This window comes from Gossypium raimondii, chromosome 11 (assembly GCF_025698545.1).
Source record: "Gossypium raimondii isolate GPD5lz chromosome 11, ASM2569854v1, whole genome shotgun sequence".
Taxonomy (NCBI): domain Eukaryota; kingdom Viridiplantae; phylum Streptophyta; class Magnoliopsida; order Malvales; family Malvaceae; genus Gossypium; species Gossypium raimondii.
In genome coordinates, this window is record NC_068575.1 from 19,656,187 (window position 1) to 19,674,453 (window position 18,267).

General features: G+C 34.3%; 2 protein-coding genes across 3 annotated transcripts; one reads left to right on the forward strand and one right to left on the reverse strand.

The window, feature by feature from the left end:
* LOC105804362 (uncharacterized) lies at positions 1–4,538 on the forward strand. Of its 2 annotated transcripts, none has more exons than XM_052624551.1 (6): positions 1–240; positions 742–783; positions 1,422–1,658; positions 2,291–2,380; positions 3,846–3,965; positions 4,265–4,538. In XM_052624551.1, exons 1-6 carry the CDS (start codon positions 7–9, stop codon positions 4,307–4,309), a joined length of 768 nt encoding a protein of 255 aa, XP_052480511.1. In that variant the 5' UTR covers positions 1–6; the 3' UTR covers positions 4,310–4,538. The 2 variants fall into 2 exon arrangements, with proteins under 2 accessions (XP_052480511.1, XP_012492407.2); XM_012636953.2 differs by having other exon boundaries at positions 2–240; positions 613–783.
* Positions 4,539–5,826: 1,288 nt separating this feature from the next.
* On the reverse strand, positions 5,827–11,825 carry LOC105804361 (uncharacterized). Its single transcript, XM_012636950.2, has 4 exons — positions 11,567–11,825; positions 11,379–11,434; positions 8,234–11,289; positions 5,827–7,546 (listed from the first exon to the last, which is right to left on the reverse strand). The coding sequence occupies exons 3-4, from the start codon at positions 11,237–11,239 to the stop codon at positions 6,128–6,130; spliced, it is 4,425 nt and encodes a 1,474-aa protein (XP_012492404.1). The 5' UTR covers positions 11,240–11,289; positions 11,379–11,434; positions 11,567–11,825; the 3' UTR covers positions 5,827–6,127.
* Between the last annotated feature and the right edge of the window lie 6,442 nt (positions 11,826–18,267).

An 18,267-nucleotide genomic window follows, 5' to 3' on the forward strand; every position in this document is an offset into this window, starting at 1 on the left:
CTAAACATGTCGTTTGAACCTCATAACCTGAAGCCAAGACGACGGGGAAAAAAGGAAAAGAAAAGAAAAATGGCGGAAGACACGTTGTATCTTCAACTGCACAAGCTTTCATCTGTAGAGCAAATTCTTGACCAAATTTTAACAACACTATGGAAAACACGAAGGTCCGGTCTTCGCCCGCCCGACAAGTCTCGGTTTCAATCTCTCCTTTCGCTCCCTTCCCTTCCCGACCTCGACCCTGTAATTTTCCTTCTTTTTTTCCTTCGCACTTTCTCTGCAACCAAACACGCTTCTTTCTTTGCTTTGTTTTAGTGTAGTTTTTGTTTGAAGTGTTAAACCTTGAAACTTGGAAGTTAAACATTAAAAGGATTCCGCGTTTTAAAATTGTTTGTTATTTTTGCTATTATTATTTATTTTTATAACTAAATATACACTTTACTTTTAACTTCTTGCTTTTGATTTTTTTTTTCTTTTTGAAAATGTGAAGTGATAATCTACCGGAGACTAAATTAGATTATAGGCTTATTGCAATTGATAAATGATTTTCTTTTCTTGATGTTGTAGTGATAATTGATACTTGAATAATAATATGTCGAAAAATGTGGTGAATAGGTATTGGCATGCCTTCGATTGCTTATCAGGAAATCTGTACATGAAAATTTCAATGGCGATGATCTTTTGAAGCTGTTTCCGCCTGATTTGTCACTTGATTTGCAAAGTCTTCTGGTTCTATTGTTGCAGAAATATCAGAGTCAATGGAAGGAAGAACTAGCAAAAGAACAGGTAAGTAGTAACTTATTTCATAATTGTTCAAAAAAAAAAAAAATTCTACATGCCTGTTTACTGCTATGCTAATGCGAGTTGGTGATTTGGGTGTTGTTATTTATTATTAATATTGTTTGCAATATTTAGGCAACTTATGATTGTGGTTTAAACAGAATTCAGTGCCTTACAGTCAATGTGAATTGGGGACATACAAGCTGATTCGTTAGCGACTTGTTACTTTTACACAGCTGTTCTATTCAGGGGTCGTTACAAGCTGCAATAAGTGTTTCACCTTGAGGATCTTTGTGATAGTTATTCAAATTGAATTCAAAACCTTTTATTCAATGTATGTAGAGGCTATATTATTGATTTATTAATGGCTTGTTACTTTCACACAAATCCAAAAGATCTAGGATGTTGCAATTTGTCCCAAAAAGGTTTAGGAAATATTTTTCTTAAAAGATGAGAGTGATTTTTATAGCTAAGCTTTCTGATGTAAATGTAATATACTCTAATTAATAGTTTTAGACTGTTTACAATATCTATTGAAAGCTGGTTTTGCAAGGTAATGTAATGGTTCTTCTTCTCCCCCCTCCTAATTCTCATCTTATTTAATTTTTTGGTTGTAATGCCTTGTTGATATTCATCTTATCCAGCATCCACATTCATTGCCAAGGACCAGTGTTTCCTGTCAGATAAAGGCAAACACACCACCATCTTTCACACCATTGCCATCTTCTGATATTCCAAATTCCTTGTGGCCTCGTCAAGATGATCCTAGTACCAGCACTAATCTTGGTGATTTTGGGGCTTCACCAATCATTGCTGATGCAGCTGGTTTTCGCCTGGCTCCCTTGCTAATGCAACAGGATGCTGGTCCTCCAGACAATCTGGTATATAAAACTTCTTATTTGTTCTTTAGTTTCTTCTTCAATAAATCTAAATATAATTAGTTAATGTTCATATCATTTCATGTATTTGTACTCGTCAACTAATCATCTCCCTTTTCCAGCTACCTCTTGGATTACTGTCTCTTTCCTTGCAATGATGAAATTTGTGCAGCAACTTTTCCCCCACATTACCATTAATCCTCAATTAGTCTAAATCAAACACATGCTTCTTATTAAAAGTTATCTTTGTGTTAAGGAAAGGAGTTCGGTATAATTTATTTTGGTTAAAGGTATATTCGTCTCCTTTCTCAAATAGTTGAAAGTTCTGACTTGCCTGTACACACATAAATGTAAGAATGCTATTTCTTTTGATATGGCAGCTGGTCTGAGTTTCCTACTTGGGTTCAATTCTTGATTGAGACTTAATTAGCTTTATTGGAATGCTTATTACCCTCTTTCTGCCATTTAACTAATATCGTTTGTTCACCCTAATTCTATTGATTATTGTTGTTTTCTCCTTAAACCACATCAGATTTCTTAAGCCAAAAATATGTAAATGAATTAGCTATCACACTTTATTTCTTTCTGGCTCATTTTATATATTTCTTGATGTGTCTTATTTAATTTGGTTATAGGAAGTTTTACCCTGGCTTAAGTCAATGACATGGACCATGGAGAATCTCAACTCAGCGCCAGCCAATAAAGCTGCTATTATCCATCTTAAGGTATGTGAATCGTGTATGGCAACAACCATCTAGACTCCATTGTGAACACCAGAATGGTTCCCTTTTTCTGATATTCAGAAAGAACTTATTTGAGGAACATTTTACATGTCGCCAACACAGAGACATAATGTTCTTCCAAAATTCTATGTGCTATTATTAACTTCTAGTGGAAGAGTAACAAGAATTATTAGAGAATTAATGATGCTTAGACTTTAAGAGCACTGGGAAAATCGACAAAATAAGTTTCATGTTGTTATGACCAGATAAAAACATGCTCTGGAGTCTGTCCTCTGTTTATGGAAATGCTTTTCTATGGCTCTCCTTCCAGCTACTCCACATCCAAGAAGGGGAAAATAGAAAAGGGAAAAAAATTCTAATGTCCTTCTTCCTACCTTTCCTTGTTCTTACTAATCAGCTTTAGGACAATATAAGGTGTCAGCTGCTGCTCTAAATGCACATAAATAGTGTCCGATTAAGGTCTTCATTAGGCTGGTACGCTTTGATTTTATTGATTGGGACCATTTTGATTCTTGTGTGAATTTTCATTCCAACTTTAGATATAAGAATACACAAAGGAGGATATAGGATTGTTTAATAAATGCTTATTTACTGCTGGTTACCATTACTTGCTCCCTTTAAATTGTTTGATCCATAGTACTTGGCCAATTGCTCATTTACTACATCAAATTGGTTGGGCTCTCTTAATGAAGACTCTGGTCTTACATTTTGGTTTGGGCTTATTTTTTTGCTAAGCCTGATAGGTTGAGACTTTTGCATGTTGTATTCCATTTTTCCAACTTTTTTGCTATGATAATTGGAGATGGTAAATGTAGAACATTGTCAATTTTATTTTGCCAAGAAAGCAAGGAGTAAATCCTGTTTATTGTGCATAAAATCTCCTAATTGTGTGTTACTTTGTAGGAAGGGTATCCATGCTCTTAAAACAAAGGCCAGCTACAAATCCTGGTGATGTGGTTAAGAGAGAATATTGAACACTAGAGAACTTAGTGTTATAGAAAGCCTCTAAGTTTCTTATTAATTGAAAGGAAAAAAATCAGAAAAAAAAAAAAAAAACTGTTTCTGTAAATCTGTTACAGCATATATTGAATAGACTTCATTGCAAGCAAAGTAACTAGACTTTCTTTCAAATAAAGTTTTATTATTAATCCTAGACTTAACCTCAAGAAATAATAATCTAGCTATCCAAAAAAGATTCCTAATACTTTAAACTAAATATTATAAAATAAACTGAAATAATAAAATAAAATAAAATAAAATATTTTAAAATTAAGCTCCTGCATCACCTGTGTCATTGAAATAATTATTTTGGTTCTTTGATGAATGAGGCCTTTCTTCTAATGAGAACTTCTTTGCCACAATCAAGTTTCTCATCCATTTAAGTTGGTAAATTCTTATTTCTTACAAGTGGTTAATGACTTATTTCTTTTCTCATCCCTGCGGGCAGCTTCAAGATTATATCAAGTCTCCTTCAGGAGAGAGGGAAGTGAAATTTCAGCTGACTAAAGACACACTTGAAGCTCTGTTGAGATCATTGACTTACATCAGCGAACAACTTTCAACCATGGTAAGAATGCCCTTTTGTATCTTATTATGGACCTAAACATTATGGTCATTATTATTAGTAAGAGTTTGGAGGAGTAGGAAATTGGTATTTGGGTGTTCAAGGTGTGCCTTGAGTGCTGTTGCATTCTTCTGTTATGCTTTTGGTTTTAAAGTCCATTATCTATGCTCTACTCCTTTAGTTTACCACCTTGCATGTAACGATTGTATTTGGAATCTTAAATTCTTGTTCATTTCTGTCTCTTATTGGGATATTCTTGAGGAACATTATACCTAGTTTGTTTTTGTCTTTTTATTTGGCAGACTGGGACTTCCTCAGAGCCGGCACAGAAAAAGCAAAAGCAGTAGGACCATACGGCCATAGTTCATTTCTTGTCTCTTTGTTTTCTGTACTGACATTATATATAGATTCATTTTGGAGTTATCCACTAAGGTTTGCATAGCGTAGATATCGAACTGATTTCTAAGTGCATGTTCAACAGAATGGGGTAGAATTCCTCTTAGCATGCTTTTGTTTGATTGTTGACTGTCTCAATGTAAATACTTGTTAAAATTTCATGCTCTGTTGATCCGACCACATAGTGAGATCTCTTTCCAAATGTCATAAAACCTAGCCTCCACTGATATAAACTTGATCTCTCCCAGAAAGTTCAAGCCTGAATCTGTTCAAAATGGTCAAAGTATCAGAGATTTAAGTGGTAGTGAACTGATTAATCTTGTTGGATGAGCTGATATGCGTCATTCAAATTGGCTGATTTGGAGTATAAGTTATATGTCCTGATGCTTTACATATGACCAATGTCACCGGACTTGAGAGTGTTGAAGGTTGGTATGTATCCATCATAGATATAATTTATACTTTAAAATTCTTTTCACATCATTAAAGGATCATATCCCTATACAGCCATACTCTTGTCCAAATAAGTTTCAGGCACAGTTTTCAAACCATAACATGTAATGAAATCTGGTAAAGTTTTGCCTGTGGACTTGGAGTATCTCTCATAAAATGGCCAACAGAATTGGAGCTGTAAAAGCCTTCTAATATGAAGCTAGCAATTTTTTACCCTTTCCTAACGGAAAAGACAGGATTAAAGTTGCTGAGTGTTCATGAATTGGACATGGAAATTCATTTTACACATTCAAATGTTACAAAAGTTTTCTTTTATGTTTATATATTTCTAAATAATTTTTTTTATTATTGTGAACAATAACTCAAATTGAATTGAGTTGGAACATACCTCAAATTACTAAAACTTTCTACCACAATTTGAACCAAGTAGTCTGTACCATGGAAAAACTCAGGGATAGTGTCGGATGATTTTTGAATTTGAATGTTTTAATTAAGATGCAAATATTAATCTATTATTCAAAATCATTTACTTTTGCATAATCGGATTATGGATATTCAAATTTACTATACTTTTGCAAACAGCAGATTTGGATATATGAATCTATTATTTGCTTTACTTTTAAAAACTTTTATTTAAAAGTTTTTTTATAATTACTAAATGCAAGTATTTAATTGATTCGAATATTCAGCAAATAATTTGGATACTATTACTTAAATTTAATGCGGATAATAAATGGATTTGCAAATTTAATTTCTATTTTTACAAAAATTAAAGATATGTGATCTATTGTCGTCCTTAAAAACTAAGGTAACTAACTTGAGAGAAGGTAAAATCAATAGTTCTCTCTCTTTGGGTTCGGTATCAAGTTTGCTTACAAGAAACAAGTCGGAATTTAGAAAGAAGTTGCAAATATTATGATAAAATAGTGGTATGTGATATAACAGTATACATGTACATTTTGGAAGGAGAGACAAAAAAAAAAAAATGAGAAAGCAACAGTATGACAATATGATAGAATTGAAACCTGCACCACTTGCATAACAAATATTCATATAATTTCACATAAATAAAGGATCAAAATCAATTAACTCCCTTACTTAAATTCAACAAAACTTTGACTACCATTAATCAAAAACATTATGGTAACCAAGCTAGAAAACCCAAAATCTCATCTCCAAAAAGGAGGGTTAGAAGAAAACTGAAACCACAAAACTCTCTTCTAACTTTCTGAACTATGTTTTGTTGCTTTCATTCATTATCACTGGAACTAGAGCTAGAGCTGGAACTTGAGTCATGAGTTTTTGCCTTCTTACCTTCAAGGTCTTGATCCACCAGCATTGTTTACACCTGAAGAATGTGGCAGCTTAGCTGGATCAGATTCCAGGCCTTGTTGGACAGCATTATGTAATTCCTTCAGAGATCTTGCCTCCACAACAGGTAATTTTGATTTGTTATCTGTGTCATCCTGTGGTTCCACAATCATACTTGGAACAATTACTTCCTCAACATCAGCTCCTTCATGCAGTTGCTTAAAAGCCAAATCAATATCTTCTGCTGATCTTGCTTCAAGAACTGGCAGCACCACATTAGTCTCAGTCTTCATATCTTTTGATGGTTCATTCCTTGAAACTGAAGAATGTGGCAGCTCAGCTGGATTAGATTTCGGAAGTTGTTGAATAGCTTTGTCTATGTCCTCCAGAGATCTTGCCTCGACAACACGTAATTTTGATTTGTTATCTCCATGGTCTGGCAGTTTCTCAATCATACTCGGAACAATTACTTCCTCAATGTCCACTCCGTCATGAAGTTGCTTAAAAGCCAAATCAATATCTTCGGCTGATCTTGCTTCAAGAACTGGCAGCACCACATTAGTCTCGGTCTTCGCATCTTTTGATGATTCATTCTTTGAGCCTGAGCCTGAAGAATATGCTGGATTAGGTTTCGCAAGTTGTTGAATAGATTTGTCTAAATCCTCCAGAGATCTTGCCTCAACAACAGGTAATTTTGATTTGTTATCTCCAAGATCTGGCAGTTTCTCAATCATACTCGGAACAATTACTTCCTCAACATTGACTCCTTCATGAAGTTGCTTAAAAGCCAAATCAATATCTTCTGCTGACCTTGTTTCAAGAACTGGAAGCACCACATTAGTCTCAGTATTCATATCTGTTGATGATTCATTCCTTAAGCCTGAAGAATGTGGCGGCTCAGCTGGATTAGATTCCGGAAGTTGTCGAACAGCTTTATGTATATCCTCCAGAGACCTTGCCTCAACAATAGGTAATTTTGATTTGTTATCTCCATGATCTGTCAGTTTCTCGATCATACTTGGAACAATTACTTCCTCAATGTCGACTCCTTCATGAAGTTGCTTAAAAGCCAAATCAATATCTTCGGCTGATCTTGCTTCAAGAATAGGCAGCACCAGATTAGTCTCAGTTTTCGTATCTTTTGATGATTCATTCTTTGAGCCTGAAGAATGTGGCGGCTCAGCTGGATTAGATTCCGGAAGTTGTCGAACAGCTTTATGTATATCCTCCAGAGACCTTGCCTCGAAAACAGGTAATTTTGATTTGTTACCTCCATGATCTGGCGGTTTCTCGATCATACTCAGAACAGTTGCTTCCTCAATGTCGACTCCTTCATGAAGTTGCTTAAAAGACAAATAAATATCTTCTGCTGATCTTGCTTCAAGAACTGGCAGCACTGCATTAGTCTTCGCCTTCATATCTTCCTGTAACAACACACATTCAGAATAGGCAATATGAGATCCCTCAGGTGAACTAATTTCCTCAATCAGAGTCGTTCCATTTAGTTTCAATATCAGCAATTTAATATAATTACACCACGTAGTCACACAAGGACACCCAAATACTGTAAAGTCTAAGATACATTGACTGCAATGCAGGGAACCGTATTACCATGTTGTCCAAGCTCACTCGTGGAGAATGAAAAGTGCGCATGTGAAAGCCACAGTATTTAAGCATACATGCAATATAAACATCTTATACTGGGAAAATCAACCACCTCGCAAAGAAATCCTAATTAGCCGTAAATATATAAGTATCAAATCATGCATATTTAATTAACTATTTCAACATCACTATTTGACACAAAAATATCATTGCTTTCAAGTCAACTCTTTCCTTGAGCTGGAATATCTAGGATTAAAGGTTATTTGTGTACAGCCATCACTTCTTTTGTAGATAAAGAAAGAAACAGAAAAATAAGGGGGAGGGGGAGGATAGATTATCATTTTGCTCCTACCAAACTCTGAGCTCGCAAAGAAGAAAGAAAAAGGCAGGGAGAACTTGATCTTACGAGGCCAAGAAAAGCATCTGGTATTAATTAAATGAAATAAATTATTGAAGAAGGAATTTGAAAGACAGTTGATAGAAGTCGTTCATCTTGCATAACTTACCTTGACCTTATCATGTTCATCCATATCTGTATCATGCCACAACAGCTGTTTGTCTGATTCTGGTGAAGAACCTTCTCTATAAGGCACATCTTGATAACTAGATTCTGAAGAAATTTCCTCCGCGGTTATACCACGGTTGAGACCAGCATCAATTCCTGAGTCAGAACTTGGTGATTGGGCTTGATCCATTTTAGATTCCTTTTTATGCTCCTCCCTGATGTTAGCCTTTGAAGAATGAACTTGTGAAACTTGAGCGACCGATACATGACCTGATCCCGCTGCTGTGGACGAACTTGCATCACCGGAAGGCGTATGCTCATGAGTCAAACCTGTGGAAGACAACTCCCCACTCTTATAATGGTGGTGATCAACATCAAGACTTGCAAAAGAGTTTGATGAATGCATTTGGTCTTCCTTAGGCATAAAACTGCCCTCTGATGAACTAGAGATATGAACTTGCTCAAGCTGAGTGTTTTCCTTATCAATTGCAAGCCTACCTACATCCTTCCCCAATTCCTCATCTGAAGATGATGACCCAGCATCTGTCGAAAAATATTCAACCACATTATGATCAGAAGAACTTGAAGAAACCCGTGGTGAATCCACAGATTTAACAACATTTATACTGTTCTCCAGCATATCTGTTGCTCTTCGTTCATTTTCACTACATAAATCCGAAGATGCTGCATGCATTTCTTGGAAAGTAGTAGTACTTGGCTCAGTTGTTTCGCCATGCCTTTTCAGTCCCTCATCAGTAGACTCAACCAGCATCAAGGGCGAAACCATTTTAGATATCTCAGCTAGTGTGTTGGAAGGGACAGACGAAAATGAGAGGAATTTCTCGAGCGATGGAGGACTAGAATCATAAACAGGCTCCCTACGTTGATTATCATCCACAGCCCTACTCGTAGAATGGGACTCTGATTCCTCAAATGAAGGTTGCATAGAAAAGCCAAATTCTTCAGTTTCATGATCTCTGGGTTCAAAACTTGCAAAACCTTCTTCCTTGACATCAGATATCTCTTCATCTGTCTCTGATGAAGATGATGATGACGACGACGACGACGAACTTGAGCTACTGCTAGAATCCTCTGTTACCATCTCTGTTCTAGAATGAATTTCACTGGAATTGAATTCCATAAGAGAAATTGGTGTAGCTCCAGACAAATTTGATTCCGTTCCCAGCTGATTTTCTCCATCTCCCAAAATGATCTCAACCACATCATGATGAACATCTCTATTCTCAGCTAGGAGAATATTAACAGACTCAACTTCCCCAGATGATTGGCTTTCTTGTTCATCATGGACAGAAGAATGATCTTCATTCAAGATTGGTTCAGTTTCTTGAGAAACATTTGGCTGCTTGTCCTCATCCAGAATTGAACTGACTGATTCCGTATCAGGAACAGAACTCATCTTCGACTCACTAGCTTCACTTGACTGCCTCTGGAATGAGGCTCCTTCTGTTACTAACCGCTCTGGAACAAAATAAGGTTTCCAGTTAAGCTCCTGTCTTGGAACGACAAAAGATGATGGTCCCACATGGAAGCTTTCATGTCTCCGAAACATGGATTCTCTTTGGGGAACAGTTTCCCTTTGATTAAAACCTGAAAAATCTTCTTGGAAATTGACTCCTTCAGGATCAGGTTTTTCCTGGCTTGAGTCACAAGGAAGATCAAAAGGGTTTCTGGGCCGTGAAATGGATGGGGCAGACCCTGGAATGGGAGGTAATCCTAGGTCTTCACAGGGATCATAAGGAAGTTCAAACGGGTTTTGTCTTGTAGAAATCGCTGTGATGTGTGAGGGAATATTAGCACCATCTAAGTCTATCAGATTTTTCTCATTCATTGACCTCATGTTTTTATGTGCTCTTCTCCTTGCAATAAGAGTCTCCAATCGTTGGTTTCTTTCAAGCTCTGAAGTCCCCAAGTCAATGAGATTCTTCTGATCATCCTCTGTCCATTTAATTGCAGATTTACTTTCATCCTCATTATCTGTCTTTGATCCTTTTCCCTCTTCCTCCCTCTGGTTCTCTAACTCATATGAATCAACACTTCCATTACTACTACCATGGGACCTCTCTGACACAGCATCCGAACAATCAACTGATAATAGAGCAGGCTGTGGTGCTTCTGAGCCTAAAAGCGGATGCAACTCATCAAGCGCCGGGATTATATCTGTCACCGAAACATCAGGAGAGGAATTCTCAGTGCCATCAGAACCAGAATCCAAATATTTATCATCATCATCATCCTCGTTGGCCACATCGTGTTTCCAAGATGACATGAGAGAAGATTCCAATTCATCACCCTTTAGTACATCACTGAAAGCTCCTGCAAATTTACTATGGTCCACTTCAAGATTCCTATCACGTACCCCATCTGCCACAGGCTCCCTCTTACTAAATACATCTTCAGTCCCCAGCATCTCCGGCAGAATTTCCCTCTTCTGGGACAACAAATCATTCGACATTCCCTGAATGACTCCATTGTCGCAATCAATACCCATACGCTCATCAACTAACATCTTATAAGAAATGGAACTATCGTCTTCCTCAACTTCAGTAACCTCATTATCAGCCAAACTAACTTTCCCATAAGCATTCTCTACTATACCCCTCCTCTCACCTACATGTCTTTCTACAACAAAATCACCATGATCAACATCTCTCTCAACTACATAATTTCCTTCTGTAGCTCCAGTTTTCAATGGTGAAACTTTATGACTAATTTTCTCTTCTTTTTCTTTTTCCTTTTCATCTATTTCGGGTATGTTTGGTGACCCAAAACTCAAAAGAAGACCAAGCAAAACAGCAGTACAAACCAAAACAGGAGATGCAGTCACCAAAATTGAAAACATGAAAGGAAAAGATCTATACAAATATATAATAAAACCAACCAAACCAACAAATATTGGATGATTCCAAACCAATCTATAACTTGTTTTAACTGATACCACCATAAATTTCCAAACTCTAACTCCAAATTCCAATTTTCCACGCCCCATCTCTCTCTCTCTCTCTCTATGTAAAAACCTATTTATTCTCAATTTCCAATCTGTTTAAAAATAAGATAAAATTAGAAACAAAACAACACAATGTATGCAAAGCAAATAAATTCATCAGAAAATTTAACTGTAAACTCACCTTAGGGGTACAATTAAATGAAAGAGAGACCAAGCAATAGAAGATCAACCCAATACCTGAAAGGCAACAATGGGGAGTTTTTGAGTGGTGAATTGCTAATTAAAATAAAATAAAAGAAGGAATTCTAAGCAAAGCTCAAAATCCTCAAATTATAAATTTGGAAGAAAGGATCAAAGAGCCAATAATACCTGGGAAAATTCAGAAACCCCAAGGCTTCTGAAGGTTGAAAATTGAAGCAGAATGGGATATTTTAAAATGGGTTAAATATAAAAAGATCATTAATTAAAGAGGAAGCAAATGAAATCCTGTGTTCTTTTTGCCTACATTTTGGGATTAGCAAAAGAGCTATGAAGTTGAAATAGTTTCTGTATTGCATTGAAAGCCGAAGGAGACATGGGTGGCACAAAAACGAGAGAATGATTGAAAAAGAAAGAGAAGAATGTTTCTATTAATCTATACCAATATATATAAAAAGAATCCTGTATTTGTTTGACAGCTGTCCTAAAAGGACATAGATGCCTTTTTTTTTTTTATTTGGGTTTTTCTCGCCAAATTGTTTGGGGAGATCACAAGGCGTTTTAGCGAGAGATCCACCCTCTACATCACAACCTCGCTTAATCAATCTTTCCAATTTCCGATGATTCAACCTTAAGCTGCAGGAATCTTAATTTTCGTCCTTTTAATTATAATTTCTGTTAATAATAAATTATAATTTAAAATATATTACACCTGCTCGTGAGTCTGATTATTCCTCTATTCGAAACATTTGTCTGAAAAATAAAATAAGAGAGTTTTCGACCAAATATACAACTCAGAAAAATGAGTTTAGTTAAAATTTAAAACTTATTTTCTATATGAGTTAGCCTTATATAATATTTTTTGGCCCGAACTTAATCTATTCCGACCTGAATATATTAAATTAAATAATAATTTTATATATTTAATATAATAATTTATCCACCTAAATAACTCAACCTAAAATATAATTTTAAAAATTATATTTAATACAATAAAATATTTATTATATTTATGGTAGTATTTTAATATTAAAACTTTTTAATGTATTTTGAATGTGTTAAAAAATTTATTTTAATATTTTTAAGTGCATTTAGTATATTATATTTTTAAAATTTATTTTTAAATAAAATTAATCTAAAAAATCAAATATAGATTAGTTGGGTCGAGCCCAGATTTACCTTAAATAGGGCCGAGCTTGGAAAAAAAGTAAATCCATTTTTATAATTAATTGTTATTATTATTTGTTGTTTATTTTTTATTTTCTGAGATGGCAAATAAGTGTTTTCTCATCCATTAGTGAAGATGAAACACAAGTCCTGGAAAATGTTTTAGTTCACATTTATAGCTAAAGGATAAGTTTCCTGAGGTTCATTCTGTATTAACATTAGCTAAAATTAATGATCCATGTAGAGATAGTCTTAACATAAGCAGAAAGAATTGTAGAGCCAGGTCCACATGATTTTTCTCCTCTAGGCTTGAGTTGCCATATCTGGAACCTCCGTAGCATCTCTTGTTCCTATAATCTTATCACTGATAGAGAGATGCTTCTAGTGAAATTGGTCTTTCCTTCTAGTTACAACCCTTTTCAAGGTTTTATTGGCACTACAAATGGTGCACATGAACCACTATCTTCTGATGCTTTAACTTTATCCATGAATCGCTCTGTTTGGGTTTACGCTGAACCCATATTCGTCCCAGTTTTTCTCATCGTTTCAGCTCTGTTTCTATGCTACTATGCTTCAGTTTCAGCTCAAGAAGTTGGTAATGTCAAAAACAGAGTACATTTATCTTTTTTTTTTTGGATTGCTAATATTATATATATATATGAATGAAATGAATTGCGGAAGATGAGAGAGAAATTGATTACATGGAGAAGAGTGAGAAAGGGCCAAAACAATGGGGAGATCTTAAGAAAGAATGGGCTGCTTGCAAAAATGGAGACTTACAGTCCCAAATCGATTTGTCAAATCGTAGAGTGGAAGTAATAAAGAAAACTGGGACAGCTATAGAAGATATACAAGCCTTTTCATTCAATTATCAAAAACAGAGGCCATGATATTTCTGTAAGAAATTAAACAATCCATCATATATGTACACACATGTAGCTAGAATAATGGGTTTTAATCAAAGTGATAAGCTATATATATCACAAGAAGAAGTTCATCTTCTTCACTTAAAGGCCAATGGCTTAAGGCGGATGATGGTAATTAGCTATTTTTCCATGGGTTTTAAAATGATTTACTATAAAAATAATAATTAGAGTTAATTATAAGGAGGTTCCTAGTTTTAGTCAAAAGTCAAATGCTAATGTATCTCCTTAGCAATCCATGAGTAGATTAACAAAATTTGTAACAGCATTAACTAATTTGAATAATTATCTTAATTACGTTGACTAAATTAAGAAAAAAATATTAAAGTGACTAAAATGGGACAAATCTCATTTTAGAGTGACCATAAGTGTAATTACCCTTTAAAAATTCAACCTTTAATTTATCAATATAATTTACTTGTTATCATATAATTTTAAAAGGTTTATAGGTATAAAAGGTCTTTTGAGAAAAAATCAAAAAATCAATTAAGCCCTTCATTATCATATTTTGTCTTTGATCACGTTGACTATTAAAATCAATTGATCAATTAGATGGCAAGACATGACAACCTCGATTTAGTTATTAAGTTCTTCTAGCATATTTCTATATTCAATCAACTTATTAATTTTCATAAGCAAAACATCATAACTTATTAATTTTCATAAGCAAAACATCATATTATGTGAGGTAATAGTGATATTTCTATATTGAAACAGTTTAATCACATTAACCCTAAGGTTATGCAAGCTAATAAAGTTTTTTTCGATATTATTACTAATTTGACCTAATTTATCATAAAAAGATCAAACATGCACCATTCATATATTGTGTCAATTAATTGCAATATTTTTATGATTAAATAATTAATTCAATTGTATCTATACATTTATAATGCATGAATAACATGTTCATGATTTTATCGAATGAATACGCAACCAAAACACATGCCATCATTAACAGAATTTTAATAATCTAAGCTAAGAGAATACAATCAATCTAACAACAACAAAATTAAGTCATTTTAATTAAATTATAAGTGGAAAATATTTAACAATCATGTTCATCAATTCAGAACAAAATAAAAAGTTAAAAGGGAAAGAAACTAGAAGACAAATCTGATGTTTCTCCGTAGTTGAGCTTGTGTTCTTTTCCTCCTTCACACAATTGCCTTCAAGATACCAAATTTTGTTACTCAAAAAACTTCTGAAATGTTTCTCTCAAACTCTTGTGTTGCTTTCTCAAATGGGAAGTGAAAGAATGAAGAATGGGAAAAGACATGATGATTGAGAGATGAGTGAAATGAGTGAATAGATAGGGGATGTTTATACTTATAGAGGCTGACTATTTTTAGAAAATAAGAGCCTTGAAAATCTCTCTTCACATGGCCGACCCTTCCTTTAAGGAAAGTGGGTGAATGACTTTGCTATTTTTGTTTGATTAGTGCTTGATTCATGATAGAGAAACCTTGAAATGAGGATAAGAGTTGGATGGTCACATGTGAGAATTTTGTGGCTTATTTTCAATGTTTTACCAAGTCTTGGGTGGCTAATTTGGGCACCTCTATGGACACTTGGGCCTTCTTCTCCTTAGTGGAAGATTTGGGCTCCTATTTCCTTAGCAGGCTGTCTATTTTTGCTGACCCAATTCTTAAGCTAGGTCAAGAGAATTTCTAGAGTCAAATGAACCTTTAATTGGGCATCCAAAGATGACCATATATAAGCCCTCTTCTACATGACTTATGCTGTGGAAATGCTACAACATTGAACATTAAAAGGTGAGCTTCAAGACTACCTTTTTCCTCCAATACATCAGTTGTCTCAAAAACTACAAAAATAATGTGTTTTAGTGTAAAAATGATCAAATTAGCAAATTCATCTTAGTATATTAGCTAATAAGATAAAATTATAACAAAAACTCCAAAATTTGTTATCAAACACCCGAAATTTGCATGAATTACTAGTTTAAAAGTGCTGAGGATAACTCTATATTTTAAAGTTATCACTAGTACCGGTACCAAAACACTTGTGTCAACACAAGTCCTCTACAATCTATAATTAATGCATGAATTTCATGTTGTAATAGCTCCACTTTGATTCTAACATCTCCAAACTTATTGGAGATTGTAAATATGGTTCAATGACTCCTAAATGAAGACAAGAAACAAGCAATCAAATATAAAAGTAAAAAAAATCTAATCCTTTATCCTCTTTTTTTTTTTTACTTTTACACACTTTTGAGTTCAATATTATTTATTCTTTCAAGTGTTGTTTGTATATGGTAGAAAAACTTATTTTATATCTACCTTTTAGAGTTAATCACTCAATCAATCTTGTATTATCTCTATTTGTGAGGTTTACTTAAAATTTTAGGTAAAAAACCTTAAGGGAAGTGATTCTATCTTGTCTAGTCAAAAGATAGTGTTGTAAAGATTAAACATTATTCTTAGATGGTTACATATTAGTGAATTGAGGAAATCCTTAGTTGAGAAGAGTTAAGGTAGTGGATGTAGGCAATTGGGGTTGAACCACTATAAATTATTGTCAATTTTTATTTTTCATTTTTATTGCAAAATTTTTAATCACTAATTCACCCATCTCTTGGTAGAAATTGAGCTTAATAATTGGTATTAGAGCTAGATCTCTAAAGACAATTTAATCATTAAGAGACAAGATCCTTGAAGAGCTTAACTAAAACAACCACAAAAAATCATCACTAAGAAGTCTCTACCTTGGAAGTGTGGTTGATGACATTTGAGCAAAACACCACAATGTTGGGAGAAGGACAATCTACTATGAGGCCTTCTAATGCTCAATCATTCCACATTACACCATCGATTCTATCATGTTACGACATTGCATAGCCACTACTTGCAATCTTAGTCCCTCACGTTGCGACACCTAGCAATGTCATGATGTGGCATGAGTTTTTGTTTGGACAACCCTCAAGCCTTGGTGCATTTAGCCTTCTCTTCACCCCTATACATGATCAAGTGTCACAGGCCGCGCAAAGGAACCCACAATTGATGCACATACTTTAGACCCTTGATGTTCCCTTAAGGTCATTTGGCCCGTCAAGACTGACCTATCGCTTGGAAGAGACTCAAGGCCAATCTACTTGAATCCTAGTTAAATTGAAACACTCCAGTAAATTACATTTTACTAGGATAATTATTGTAAATCCTAAAGAATAAACATGCATAGAATTTAAATCCCTTAGGACTTTCTTATTTTAGATGGGAACTAATCTCAACCATTGATATAATCCAATTTGTACCGTTGGATATAAGGGAGCTCAACTATAAATAGAGGCCCCCCTTCATTTTTAGTCATTCCATTCTTGAGTTAAAGAGCATATTGAGAGCATTTACTCAAACATCTTGTATGTATCACTTTCCTATGGCTTTTTAGTTCTCTCATTGCTTTTTTGTTTCGAGTTGCTTCCACTATATTTTTCGGTACTTTAAAGAATTTTCAGGAGAATTCTCATCTTTTGAGAGCTAGGTTGACTTAGGAAAATTTGAAGTAAAGAAATAGGAGAATTCTCATCTTTTAAGAGCTAGGCTAACTTAGGCTGACTTAAGCTGACATAGGAGAATTCTCATCTTTTAAGAGCTAGGCTGACTTAGGAAAATTCTCACCAGGCTAAAGTTCTAGCCCCCGTGACACAAGTACATCCTTAAAGCATCAATTATCATTAAAACTTCAAAATGATATAAAAATACTCAAAATTAACACAAAACACAAACTTGCATACAAACTACTGAAAGCATGATTTACTCCTAAAACAACTCGATTTCACTCAAGATTAAGCTAAAATTAGCATGGAAAGACCATGAATGCATATATCTAATTACCACCATTAGTGACTCATCTACTTACTAGGGCAAGTGGGAGACTTTTAGGATCTAGTGCCTTAAGTGTAGTGATATCGTCAAATGTATTTGTTATTTTTCGAACAAATTGGTTTAATAAAATTCCATTATTTTTATTAATATCTTTTGTATTATCTCTTCAACGATTTTTTGCATGCATTGCAAAATGCAATCAAATATTAGCTCAGTGATTATCTAATATTTAAATAATACTAGGTTGCATAATGTGGTAGAATCATGAGGCGAAAAAACATCTTATATTAGTAGATAATCTAAAAGGTCCATAGTTTAAAAAAATTGAGCAAATCAATTAAATGACTATTATGTTTGTCTATCAAGTCCAATTAGGGAGATTCCTTGTCTTGAGTATCGAAATGGATGACTCCCTAAAGATAGAGACATAAATGTGATTGTTTAGACTAACAATACATCAAATAAGATCCAACTAGAATAAATTCTAGATATGTTTATGGATTTATTCACTTGTGTCATTCATAGTATGGCTTACCTCAATCCTGAATAGGTGATGGACTATGTGTGTGTGACTCATAAACTTTGATGTATTAAAAGCCTTCTTTTAATTGGTAATAGAGTCGAAAGCTAGTACCTTGAGTATGCGACTTCTGCAGGACACAAATTTACTTACAAAAGTGAAATTCATGGCCCAATAAAGGGTAAATGGTATCCTTTCATCGACATTACATTATAGATGGAAAAGTAACGTGACCACGGGTCATTTGTCTAGGATGAATGATTTAATTATTATTTTTTAGTAATTGAATTTTTCATAAAGAAAGATATAATGGTTACCATGAGATGAAATATTATCACATTGTGTGAACAAATTTAACCAAAAAGATTTAGGATATCCTATGAGGGTAATACATATATGACAATGTCATTAGGCGAG

Excerpts from the sequence above, each read along its gene's own strand:
- LOC105804362 (XM_012636953.2), top strand. The coding sequence starts at position 7 with ATGTCGTTTGAACCTCATAACCTGAAGCCAAGACGACGGGGAAAAAAG. Across the intron at positions 2,381-3,845 it reads CTGCTATTATCCATCTTAAG|CTTCAAGATTATATCAAGTC; the intron begins GTATGTGAATCG and ends CCCTGCGGGCAG. Across the intron at positions 3,966-4,264 it reads GCGAACAACTTTCAACCATG|ACTGGGACTTCCTCAGAGCC; the intron begins GTAAGAATGCCC and ends TTTATTTGGCAG.
- LOC105804361 (XM_012636950.2), bottom strand. The coding sequence starts at position 11,239 with ATGGGGCGTGGAAAATTGGAATTTGGAGTTAGAGTTTGGAAATTTATG. Across the intron at positions 7,547-8,233 it reads ATGAACATGATAAGGTCAAG|GAAGATATGAAGGCGAAGAC; the intron begins GTAAGTTATGCA and ends GTGTTGTTACAG.